The sequence below is a fragment of the Nymphaea colorata genome, chromosome 2 (genome assembly GCF_008831285.2).
Source record: "Nymphaea colorata isolate Beijing-Zhang1983 chromosome 2, ASM883128v2, whole genome shotgun sequence".
NCBI lineage: Eukaryota > Viridiplantae > Streptophyta > Magnoliopsida > Nymphaeales > Nymphaeaceae > Nymphaea > Nymphaea colorata.
In genome coordinates, this window is record NC_045139.1 from 22483013 (window position 1) to 22496429 (window position 13417).

At 39.1% G+C, this 13417-nt stretch overlaps 1 protein-coding gene and 1 pseudogene across 1 annotated transcript in view; one reads left to right on the top strand and one right to left on the bottom strand.

Annotated features, from left to right (window-relative positions):
- Positions 1–2074: 2074 nt before the first annotated feature.
- Positions 2075–3385, top strand: LOC116247497 (DEAD-box ATP-dependent RNA helicase 41-like; annotated as a pseudogene).
- Positions 3386–5135: 1750 nt separating this feature from the next.
- The window catches only part of LOC116249262 (uncharacterized), a 62478-nt gene continuing 54196 nt past the window's right edge, over positions 5136–13417 (bottom strand). The window contains exons 8-12 of the mRNA XM_031622483.2: positions 8073–8209; positions 7797–7967; positions 6267–6491; positions 5908–6141; positions 5136–5548 (exon numbers count right to left, since the gene is read on the bottom strand). Coding sequence (XP_031478343.1) covers positions 5444–5548; positions 5908–6141; positions 6267–6491; positions 7797–7967; positions 8073–8209 — 872 coding nt within the window. The 3' untranslated portion in view covers positions 5136–5443. The remainder of the gene's footprint in view (positions 5549–5907; positions 6142–6266; positions 6492–7796; positions 7968–8072; positions 8210–13417) is intronic.

A 13417-nucleotide genomic window follows, 5' to 3' on the forward strand; every position in this document is an offset into this window, starting at 1 on the left:
CTGCCATATCATCAGACCATATGGTATACCTACAAGAGCCTAGTGATTTCATAGATGTTGATGATGACCCTTTCACATTTATTGAAGCTGTTGAAAAGCAAACAATACAGGCACTTGATTAATGCCATGAAAGAAGAGCTTAACTCTATGGCTAAAAACCAGACATGGAGCCTTGTGTCGTTACCTGAAGGAGTTAAACCCGTATAGTGTAAATGAGTCTATAAGACCAAGAGGGACTCTAAAGACAACATAGAGAGATACAAGGCAAGATTGGTTGCTAAAGGATTCACACAAATGGAGGGCATTAACTATAATGAGACATATTCACCTGTCTCTGCTAAAGAGTCAATGAGGATTGTCCTTGCACTTGTAGCTCATTTTGACTTAGAGCTACATCAGATGAATGTGAAAACGACTTTCTTAAATGGTGATTTGAAAGAAGTAGTATATATGGATCAACCTCAAGGGTTTTCTGAAAGTGGTAAAGATCATTTGCTTTGCAAGCTTAATAAAGCGATTTATGGACTTAAACAGGTCTCACGTCAATGTTACATTAAGTTTTCGAAGTCATTACGACTTTTGAGTTTACAGAAAACATCATTGATTGATGTGTGTATCTTAAGACATGTGGGAGTAAGTTCATAATTTTGACTTTATATGTGGATGACATTTTACTTGCTTCAAATGATCTTCAATTGCTAACAGAAACCAAACATTTTTTCACATCTCATTTGGAGATGAAGGACATGAGTGAGGCTTCATTTGTTCTTGGCATTGAGATTCGTCGAGACAAATCTAAAGGTGTTTTAAGTCTCCCAATCAGCATACATCAATAAAGTTCTTAAAAGATATGAGATGGAGAATTGTTCTCCTATTCCGGCACCCATAGCTAAAGGTGATAAATTGAGCCTAAATGATTGTCCAAATGACGAATTTGAAAAGACACAAATTATCAACATTTCATATGCATCAGCGGTTGGCAGCTTGCAGTATGCGCAGATTTGCACTAGGTTTGACATTTCCTTTGCTGTTGGCATGCTTGGTAGATTTCAGTTTAATCCAGGCATGGCACTTTGGAAGGCCATAAAGAGAGTCATGCGATACTTGCAAGGGACAAAAGATTACATGTTGACATATCGCAAGGTGGACCATTTAGAAGTGATTGGCTATTCTAACGCCGATCTTGGAGGATGTACCGATAATAGAAAGTCTACTACTGGTTTTGTTTTCCTACTATCAGGAGGTGTCATCTCATGGGGGAGCAAAAAGCAGATTGTGACTGTTGCTCATACCATGGAAACAGAATTCATTGCATTATATGAGACTATATCGCAGGCAATTTGGATAAAGAACTTCATTTCACAGCTCAAGATAGTGGAATCTATTGATAGACCACTTAAGGTTTACTGTGATAATAAAGCTGCAGTATCCTTTTCCAATAACAACAAAAGTATTACTTCTTGTAGGCATATGGAACTTAAGTATTTTGTTGTTAAGGAACGGACAGAGAATCAACTAGTGTGTATTCAACACATTGGGACTACAGATATGGTTGCAGATCCTCTTACTAAAGCACTAGCATCTGGTATGTTTTTTGAACATGTTAAGAGGATGGGTTTGTGTAGTTCAGTGTAAACACACTATTATATACATTTATGAATGTGATCACATACAGTTTGTTGATTCTCATTAAGTTTGTTGTCTATTTATTTTGCATTCTCATTTGTTTGTTGAGAAGTTTTGTAAGACAACAAAGGTGGGACCTTAGAATGGATTTTAAGGCTAATCCATTCATTTTGTTTACCCTTGATATCGACTTGGACTAGTAAGAGATTGTTGGGATTTCCCCATCTGGATAGTCTTGCGTCGATACGGGTCTATATCCGTTTCGGACCCTTAAGTATAAATACTTGTGTCTTGTGATGGTGAGAGATATATCAAGTTTTTCTCGTCTGGGTAATCGGTCCCCTTAGCCATACGTGAATTGTCTGTCCCCATCACTGGGCTGCTATGGCTGAGGAGAGAAACCCATTGCCGCCGCCGCCACCGCCGCTACCTGCAGGGGAACGAGTTTATGGGGATTGTAGCCGTTCTACCAACAGCCGCCGACATTCAGTCGGCGGCAATTTTGTCATTCTCCACTCATGAACTTCCACTGAAGCTGCAGAGCAACCTGGAAGCCGCAGGCTATTGCATACCAACACCAATTCAAATGCATGTTATCCCTGCTGCTTTCATGGGTAGAAATCTACTCGTTTCATCTGAAACTGGATCAGGGAAAACTGCCTCTTTTCTGGCACCTCTTATTTCCCGCTGTGTGAAATTTCTTCTTCAGCACCCTTCTCAAAAGAAGAAACCCCTAGCAATTGTTTTAGCGCCCACGAGGGAGTTATGTGCACAAGTTGAGGAACTAGCTAAGGTACTTGGAAAGGGTCTGCCATTCAAGACAGCACTGATTGTTGGTGGTGATCCCATTGCTGGACAAATCTATAGGATTCAGCAAGGTATAGAACTGATTATTGCTACTGCCGGTCGCCTGATAGATCTCCTAACCAAGCAGGATATTAAACTGGATGAACTAGGGATTCTGGTTTTGGATGAGGTGGACTGCATGCTTCACAGAGAGGGTTCCGTGATGAGGTAATGCAGGTGATTCATGCACTGTCGCAACCACAACTAATAATGTTCTCTTCTACAATACCACAAGATATAGAGAGGACATTAGTTACGACGCCTAAAGGTTTGCTCCGCATCTCTTCTGGGGAACCTGGAAAGCCAATGGAAACGGTGAAACAAATTGTGGTTTGGGTGGAAACCAAGCATAAGAAGCAAAAGTTATTCGATATATTAACAAGCAAGCAGCATTTTAACAAATTGTGGTTTGGGTGGAAACCAAGCATGAGAAGCAAAAGTTATTCGATATATTAACAAGCAAGCAGCATTTTAACCCACCAGCCGTGGTCTTTGTGGGCTCCAAAATGGGGGCTGACCTTCTATGTGAGGCCATCACTGTCATGAGTCATGAGTGGTTTGAGAGCCGTGGCAGTACATGGGGACAAGACAATGAGTGAGAGGAGAGAAAACCTAAAACTGTTTCTGACGGGGAAGGTGTCTGTACTTGTCGCAACAGGGGTATTAGGACGCGGCATTGATACGCTAAAGGTAAGGCAAGTCGTAATCTTTGACATGCCCAACTCAATGCAGGAGTATGTGCATCAGATTGGGCATTAATGGAGTGGCCATTGTTTTCATCAATGAGGAGGACAAAAATTTATTTAAGGAACTAATCAATGTTCTGAAATCTTCTGGGTCTGCCCTCCCTACGGCTCTCTTAAATTCACCGCATGCTGCGCGCCATCAAAGGAAGAGGCAGAAACCCGCTTAGTGAATTGTCAGTTACAATCGTCTGAGATCATGGTTGCTGCTGCTTTGCTTGAAATGGAAGGCTAGCAAATCGTGCAATATAGAGTGTAAAGACATGCCTCTGTGGACTTTCTGTTGGCATAGAGGGTCTTCTTACATGCCATTTCCTTTCTAGATGAGAATTGGGTTGTGCGAGAACGTCCCATTCATATGAAAGCAATAAGCATGAAGCTTGACTTCATTGAATTGAATTAGGAGTTGCAGTGTCGACATTTCCAGATGAAATAAAAGAACTAAAGAAGGATCCCCTTAATTGGTGGGCTAAGAGGGGAAAATGCTTATAAATCGAATGGGGGCTTGTCTGTGTTCTCCACATCTTGATACGCTGGTTTGGTCCTCTAACAGAAAAGGACCATAAAGTTTGGGGCACTACTGCAACGTTAATTAAGGATTCTAATTAGCTTCGGTTTCCACTTTCCACATACAAACCTTCTCTTATGAAGGGAAGGGAAATGCAGTCCATTTTGAATTCCAGTATCAAAGGAGAGATGGTGGCTAATAAACGTAAGGAGAACAGCCAGCAGAAAGATAGAACTGCAATGCCTTGCACATAAAAGGTCAGAAATAACTTTGCGGGTTAATAGCGAGTAGACATTGTGATTCTCTCTCATCGTACTTTCTACGAGAAAGAAACAAGGTTGCGTCAGTACACTGAATCAAATATGATTTGACGTAAGGCTATTCTTTACACTAGAAACCACATTCAGGCGTATGCTACCTACTTTTTTATTCTAGTGTTGCAAACGCAAGTTGTCAAACAAAGAATCCATGTTTTTCGGTGCGTCTTTATTTGAAAATTGATATCAGCCACTGGTTCTGAAGTATGGTTGTTATGCAGCAAGCTATGCAGAGCGCCTACGGTAGAATTAGCATAATCTGATCACGTTGATAACTGTTACTTGTGTTGGAATGTTGGATACTGTTGAACACATGATTGCATATGCGAAAAGAATCACTTTATCCTAAATCTCTATCATAGTTGCAGATGTTTGTGCTTCTCTTTTGTTTAATCCAGACGAGAATTCATTTTCTTGCTTGTTCTCTTTCAACCATCTTTGCACCAAATTAACTTGGGAAAGGTACTTTTTTGTTGAGATATAGATTAACCTGACAGGGATCTGCCTAATTCCATTTGGTACTAAGAAAAAGGGATTTAATGCACTCTCTGACACAGTTAAACAGGGAAATACCTATTTAAATTTTTTATCTTTAGAATCTATTAAATATATTTTCTTACCAAGCTATAGAAAATGCAAATTTGCGTTTATGTCGAGCACAGCCTCGCCACCATTAGCTGAATCAAGTGCTACAGTGGAGCATTTTGGGTTACTCAAGTCTTATATGACATTGTATTCACCAATTGATTTTTTGCCATTTCTTTTAACGACGACCTGTTATACTCACTTTAGAAAACATTTGGTAACATGCCGCCTTTTTACAAAGCATCTGATAAGGAAAATATTTTCTAAGACTGGGAACATGTGTTTTAAAATAAAATGATTTTATCATCAAAGCAGATTCCTAGCAGATTTATGCCAAGGGAGAACCAGGACGCTCTATGGATTTGGTATCCCAAAGGTCGTTTTGCAAGAATGCAAATGTTTGGAAAAAAACATTGCGAAAGGTTCATCTTGAAGTAACAACTGGCCTGCTTGGCCATGACAAAAGCTTTCCATCCCTTTTGAAGAGAATTAATTGATCCAAGGATGATATGCAGAAAAGTAAAAAATTTTATTGAAATTCTTTTTACATGCCATTATACATTTGTTTTAATCGGGATACGCTCTCCATTCTTCTTCAGCGGATGCTTCAACAAGATAAGCACCTTGAACGAATGTAGCCTCTAAATCTCCGACAAACAAAAGGCAAGCACAAAACGAATCCACTGCCGGAGGGGAGATGGACCATTCCGACGGAGTCGTCGTCCCTAATAAACTACCGCATTTGCCCGCCAGAACCCATCACAGGACAAATAAGTAGATGGTTGCCTTCACCAACAACTACGATGATATAAATTAACCTACTGGTGGACTTCAAGCTGATCTCCTGGTCCAAGATCATCAATAGGTGGGCGTTGTTTGTGGTGGTCCGTGACCGACTGATAAGCCATTGCCAATGCTAAGGCCTGCAAGCCACAAAATAAAAAAAAATTAAAAAAAAAAGCATATTAAGCACAAGCGTTCAGAGTCAACATCAAGATGAAAAAACGGAAACACGCGTACAATTAAACAGGGTCGGTAGGGGCATGAAAGGAGGAAACAAGGAGTTCTGAGACATGAAAACAAGCTAACAGAATACATGATAGTTTTTCTCCTTTTTATAAGACAAAAATCTAGACATAGATCCAAGATCCGCAGAAAAGATGGTTACGGCGATCAGCTGGTGCTCGTTTCATCTATAACCAACCTTGTTTAAGGAATATGCCTAGCAAATACTGCAGAATGTGCTTTCAAACACAACCTAGTTTTTGGGCCGGAAGAATACCACAGAATCATGATTAGGTGGTGCATATATGCCAGTTGTGATGGTAGTTCGACGCCTTGTGCCACTTTTTGGTGGATCCGTGATATTCTTGAATCCAGTTGGGACAACCACTACTGGCATTCCCACCAGGTTGCCGAGACAAACTTTCTCCCAGTCAGTAGCATTTCCTATAAATGCATCGACTGTAAAGCTCTCCTGGATCTCCTTAATCAACCTACCTCGTGCCCGCTGTGCCTGAAAATGTGTAAAATTATTTAATTATCTTAAAATATTATAAAGTTAATATATAAGATTAAAAGAAGTAGCAGTCACGCTTTATTAAGAGAGCGAGATTCTAAATTGTATAAACTAACATGTACCTGCAAGTAGTCCACAGCAGGAATGAGACGTGCACGGCGCAGTTCCACAGGCCATTCATCTGGAGCTTCATACTTCTTATCATCTCTTGCACGTTGCCACTCATCAAAATGACTTAACATATCAACGTCCATAGTAATGTTCAGTATGGACTGAACAGACTCCACCGAGTAGTTTAGCTTAAATGGAACTACATTCACCCCTTTTGAAGCAAGGACATGAACTACCTAGACATGCAAATATAAGAGGTCATAAATGCAATAAGTGTAAAGGTGTCTATGTGGCTGAAGAATATGGAGGAGAGCAAGTTCTCTGTCAGGAAAAGATAACATAACCTAAGAGAAACATAATACATTCAAAGCTTAGTATTCCACTATTCATAGAGCAGCCAAAGACAAGAGCCGGACCTCAATAAGTCTCAAGTTGGAGCACAGCTGGTATGAAGCTTACACTAGAACCCCTAAGCTTTGACAGGTGTAACATAGATTGTGTGCGATACTATACAGATACAAAAGCTGTTGTACTGGTCGGACATTGACTCAGTTCATGCCACCAAAAAATTGCTTTAATGCTCAAGCCCAGGGATAAAAAATTATGAAAATTTATGCACGTGAACTGGAAGATTCAGATAGTACCAGAGGAACATGGCACCTAGGAAGAAAACGTATGGTACTCAGCTACAACGACATGGTACTCAGCTACAACAATGAGTGCGATGAGGATAACCAGATTGATTGGGCACAGCAGTTCCTGCGGTTCATGCAACGAGACTAACCAGGGTGTAACAAATGCCATATCATTCAGATTTACTTCTAGAAAAAGGAAATAGCTCGGTCATAATACATTGTGGCCACATAAGAGATGAAATATTAGACATTTGCATAACCCGAACTTTAACGGGTCTAATCTTTGCCCAGGCTGACATGAAGGTATACTATACATCCGTACTTGATCACAACACTCATTCTTTTTACTTTTTAGCTCTTGCAAGTTGCAACCATAGCCATAAATATCGTTCTCGGGTTTTTATCGGTGAGGTTTTTCTCGGGTATTTACTGGCAAAGTTGTTTTTTTCGAAAAAATCTCAAGAAAATCTTGGAGTTTTTTAAAAAAATAAAAAATCAAAATGTTAGGTAAAATTACAAGAAATGAAAAACTCATAAGTATTGTATTGCATTTAGGAGGTTATGTTAAAGGAAATAAAACAATGAAACAAAAGTTGAAAAAAAATAAAAACAGAAAATGAAATAAAAAAATAAATGAAAAAATTGCGATAAATTCATTGCGATATTTTTTCCGTTTTTATCGTTTTCTTTATTTTGCTCGTTAATATCGAGATATTTTCAAAAACATCACGATAGTTGTGGCTATGTTGCAACTGGATAGTGCCAGGAACAAGCTAATACAGCAAATTTCATGAAGAGCATCCATGTTCACAGGTATCCATCCCTTTGTGAAAGTGTAAGAATATGCAAGTTACTACCATGAAAAAAAAAACACAAGGAAAATTTAGAAGAAGACCATTAGCTTACCTCCATTTCAGCATCCTCAAGATACCCAACCGTAAGTTTTGAGATATCAATCGAAAAAGGATCCTCAAGATGTATAATTCTTGAAGAAAGATCCTCTGGATCCTTCCCCCGGATTATATCCAGAAGCACCGCACAGTCCAAGGCACTTCTGCAGAATGGACCAAGTTTGTCCTGTCAAAAATGCAATAGGAAAGTTCAACAAGTGTTCTCAAAAACTAACAAGTGCTCCCTCTCTCCCTCTCTCTCTCTCTCTCTCTCTCCCTCTCTCTCTCTTACCAAGCTTTCAGAAATGCTCATGACTCCAGTGCGACCAATCATTCCAAAGGTTGGTCGTATTGCTGTAACTCCACAACGAGCAGCTGGATATGTTATGGAACCAGCTGTCTCTGAACCTATTGCAAATGGCACTAGGCCTGCAACAAGCAAATAATAATTTGAAAAAAAATATGTTCTTCAGTGCCTCAATCAAACCTTGCAGTTGAAATGATCCTCACCGTAACATAAAAAATTGTTAACCTGAACGGTATTAAATTAGGACCAACTACCCTAATAAATATCAAGATCCACTTAATAGATGAAAGGTCCCAGGGAACCATAAAATCCCCAGGAAAAAGGCCAGCTTGTCCACGATGCACTAAGGAAATACGGGCTTCGGATGGCTAATATGTATTATTCTTACAGAGGATACACACTGTTACTTGTATCAAAGTCTAAACATGTGTTCTCCAGAGGTGGGTTACAGCTGATTGTACATTACACACACACACACACACACACACATATATATATATGCAGTGATTAGAGTTCTTCACTCTAATCCCCACTAGAAAAAGCAGTAGAAAACAAAGAACGAAGGGAAAAGCATGAAAATAGAGAATACACTTAATAACAAAGGAAAATTAGGGTTTTACCATCAATTATTTCTAAACAAAAGAAAATAGTAGGCCTTTTTAAGAGGCCTAAGCCCTAGTCTGAATTGGATATCAGATCTACTAAACAAAAAGGTCCAAACCCTGAAGAACATCAATGCCAAGTAAAACCAAATACAAAGCTTAACTAAATCTGAATATGGGATCCAACCTACCACTAAACCACACTACATCATTCTCCCCAGGTTGAAACATTTGGCTCTTGATGAATGAGATAGTGCTGCCGTGATACAGGTGAGCCGCGATGTAGAGATTGTCCTTTGGGCTACCGTGCGTAGGTGCACAGGTGTCCCCAACTTGCTAAGGTAGGATTGAAACAGAATCTACTACTAGAAGTGCATCATCTGCGTGAGTATTCAACAGTAGAACCAATGTTGACAAGGTTCTACCAGGGTATGTGGACGGTATGAGCACATTGTAAGTCTCATTTTTCATTTAAATCACAATAAGGTAATAACTAATAAACCAGCAAATAAATCGTCAGTCTCTATAAGATATGATAGAAATCTGGCACCAATATCTGCAACTAGACATCTGTATTCACGCAGGAAGGTAGAGAGAAAGAATGAAACAAGAAGAAGCCGTGACCAGGATGGTCTTCATGGCCCATATTTATAAGAGAGAACAGTTACAATTGCAGAATCCTAAGAGACTCTTCATTGTAGAATCCTATGAGACTTTACATATTACAAGGACATTGAATACTTCAACACAGTTTACAAGAACGTAGAATCCTAAGAGACTTCACATATTACAAGGGCATTGAATAACGTGAGACATCATTCAACGTGCTGGATTTTGGATCCGGATGGAGGATCCGAAAATCTTGTTGTTTAACACCCTCCCTCAAGCTGTGCATGGTTTTGAATCATGAACAACTTGCTCTTCAAAAACCAAAACCGATACTTTGTCAATCCTTTAGTAAATATGTCAGCAGCTTGTTCATTGGTTCCAACGAAGACTGGTTCTATCTCTTTATTCTCCACCTTCTGCCTAACAAAATGGTGGTCAATCTCAATGTGTTTTGTTCGGCCATGTTGTATTGGATTGAAAGTAATGTTGATGGCACTTTGGTTGTCACACATTAGTACTGAGCTTTTAATTTTTTCTCCTATATCTTCTAGCAAGTGTCAAAGCCAACTCACTTCTGCCGTCCCTGCAGCCATACATCTGTATTCAGCTTTTGTACTTGATCTTGCAACTGCTCTTTGTTTTCTACTAGTCCAAGATATCAAATTTTTGCCTATAAAGTTGCAAAAACCAGAGATAGATATTCTTTCGTCTGGATCTCCGGTCCAATCAGTATATGTGATCAATTCATGACCAGCAGCTTCATTTTCACCTTTACAATACACTAATCCATCTCCAATAGTTCCTTTGAGATACCTTAGTATCCTTTTAACTGCATTCATATGTGTGTCCCTCGGTGCATGCATAAATTGACACTTGATTTACCGCATAGGTAATATCAAGTCTGGTAATTGTTAAATATTGCAAAGCACCAACAATGCTGCGATATTTGGTGGGGCCTTCATATGTTTTCCCATCATTTATACTCATCCTTTGGTTCAGAACAGTCGGTGTTTCAACAGGCTTACAATCCATCATGCATGTTCTATCCAATAGGTCAAGAGTATATTTCTGTTGCATCAAGGTAAGATGATCTCATTGCCTATCAATTTCAACCCCAAGGAAATATCGCAGGCTTCCAAGGTCTTTCATCTTAAAGTTTCTCATTAACAAACCCTTTATCTCATCAAAATGTTTTTCCAAGTTCCCTGTAATGCTGATGTCGTCAACATATATAAGGAGGAGGGTAATAACATTTTCTTTCTTGAAAATAAAAAGGGAATGGTCGAGAGGACTTTTTTGAAATCCGTATTCCTTTATTTTGTTTGAAAAACTATCAAACCATGACTGTGATGCTTGCTTAAGTCCATACAGGGATTTTTTCAGTTTGCAAACTCATTCGATAGAGTCTTTTTCAACAAAACCAAGAGGTTGCTCCATGAAAAATTCTTCCTTCAAGTCATCATGAAGGAAAGTATTTTTAACGTCTAATTGATTTAGCTTCCACCCATATTTAACAGCAAGGAATATAATCACGCGAATGGTTCCCATTTTGATTACGAGACTGAACGTCTCATCAAAATCATGCCCAAATTGTTGAATAAATCCTTTTGCTACCAACCTTGCTTTGTGTCTTTTTATGCTGCCGTCAGGTTTGCATTTAATTTTGTATACCCACTTAGAGCCCACTATGTTCTTTCCATGTGGCCTTGGAACGATCTCCCATGTTCCACATTCATGCAAGGCTTCCATTTCTTCTCTCATAGCTTTTCTCCAATGATGTGATTTTGATGCTTGATCAAATGAAGTAGGTTCTTTCTCCTTGCCAACTTTTGCCATGAATAACTGAAAATCAAGTGATAAAGAATTATAGCTAACCCACCTGTGAATAGGATGGCGAATGCGTCGGGATCTTCTAAGGTGGGGCATGTTGTCTTCTTCACTGTGAGCATTTATGTCCCTTAGTCGTCGATTGCAGATAAGACCCGAATACCGATGTGAATTGTTGCTCTGTTCTTCATTATTACTTTCGTGATCACTTGATGACTGTATTGGACCCTCTTGATTTTCACTTTGGGGCACATCAGACGACTGTATTGATCTCTCTCGATCTTCACCCTGAGGCACATCATTTTCTGAAATAGGATCTACATTGAATAACTCTGTACTGGTCCAGAGATCATAAGATTCAATGGTCATAGGCATTTCATTAGTATCATCAAAATTATGCTCATCAAAAGTAACATTTCTTGAAGTCTTGATACGTTTAGTTGTTGGATCATAGCATCGAAAACCTTTATATTCATCAGCATATCCAACGAACCTACACTGAATAGCTTTGTGTTGAAACTTGTTCCTCAAGGCAGCATCAACATGAACAATGCATACACAGCCAAAAACCTTCAATTTCTTATAATCAAGTTGTTTGCCTAAGAGTGTGAAATATGGCTATTTAGACACCAAGAGTGTCATAGGCAAACAATTTATTATGTATACAGCTGTATGGAAGGCTTCAGTCCATAAGAAAATGGACACATTAGTATCATGCATTATGCTCATGGTGCTTTCAACTATATGTCGATGTTTGCACTCAACTACACCATTTTGTTGTGGTGTGTAAGGGCAAGAGATTTGTCTAGTTATCTCTTTTTCACGTAGAAATTCAATAAAATCAAGTGAGGAATATTCTCCCCCACCATCACATTGAAAACGCACCACATTGTATGAAAATTTGGTTTGAATCATGGCATAGAAGTTTCAAAATATGTGGAGTACTTCTGATTTGTGTTTCATGAAGTAAATCCAAGTGAATCGTGAGTAAGAGTCAATGAATAAGACATAATATCGTGAACCCGACATGGAATCAATAGCGGCTGGCCCCCAAACATCAGAAAAAATAATTTCAAAGGGTTTGGAAGCCCTTTGATTTATATTATGGAAAGGTAAAACATGACTCTTACAAAGTTCACAGCTTGCACATTTTTTGGCACTTGAAGTAAGAGGTAAGCTTGATCATGGGATGAGGCTATCTGTGACAAGTTTTTCAATAAAATGTCGACCACAGTGTCCCAACTGATTACGACACAGATCAGATTCCAAAAATTGGTTAGAGCACCTTACTTTTGATTGGAAATGGCAAGGACTTGGAACTGGTGACGCATTATGAGAAAGAGAAAATGTCTTCCATCCTATACCAAAGGTGGACGAATCTTTGGGTAGACATTCCTTGAGGACATACATATTTCCTTGACGCTCCCCTTTAGCGAACATTTTCTTCATTTGGAGGTCCTTGACATAGCCAGAAGAAGATGTGAATTCAACAGAAGAGTTTGTATCATCAATGAGGAGTTCAGTGACTCTTTTCATATTCATTTCGTGTTGGAGGAGTTTACCTTGTAATTTGTTGAAGGAGGGGAGAACAGGAAGGACCTCAAGAGCTGTAATAAAGGCATGATAATCATGCCCAAGTCCACTTAAAGTTTGCTGCACCTTCTTCTTATCAGAAATGTTATTCCCTGAGGCAGCAAGTTGGTCTCCGACAGCCTTAATACACCTCAAATAATCCATGATAGATGTTGAACCTTTGTTCAAATTCTGAAATTTTTTCTTTAAGTACATAATCTGAGCTTCTGATATTTGGGAAAAGGTATAAGCAAGAGTTCCCCATAATTCTTCCACAGTACAGTTATCAGAAACTGAGAGTAACACTTGTTGAGATAGAGTAGACAAAATATATGCAACCAAACTTTGGTCACGTCTCATCCACACAACATGTTCAAGGTTGCTATTTTCTTGAACAACAATGACCTCTCCTATCTCATTCTTCATCTCCTGCAGAATAGATATTGGTGGGGCATTTGTTGAACCATCGAGATGTCCAAAGAGGCCTTGACTTCTTCTAGAAGGCATGATCTGCCTTTTCCAGGTTAGATAATTCTCATGGTTGAGTTTTTCGGTAATAAGATGAGGAAGAAAATTTGAGGACATACCAAAATGCGAAAGGTTTTCCATGACAGCAGAAAGGAAGGGTATACAGGTAGAAGATGAAAGGGAAGGAAGATACAGATATAACAAGATGTGTCCAGATCAGACCTTTTTGGGCATTTCGTTAGGTAGAGATAA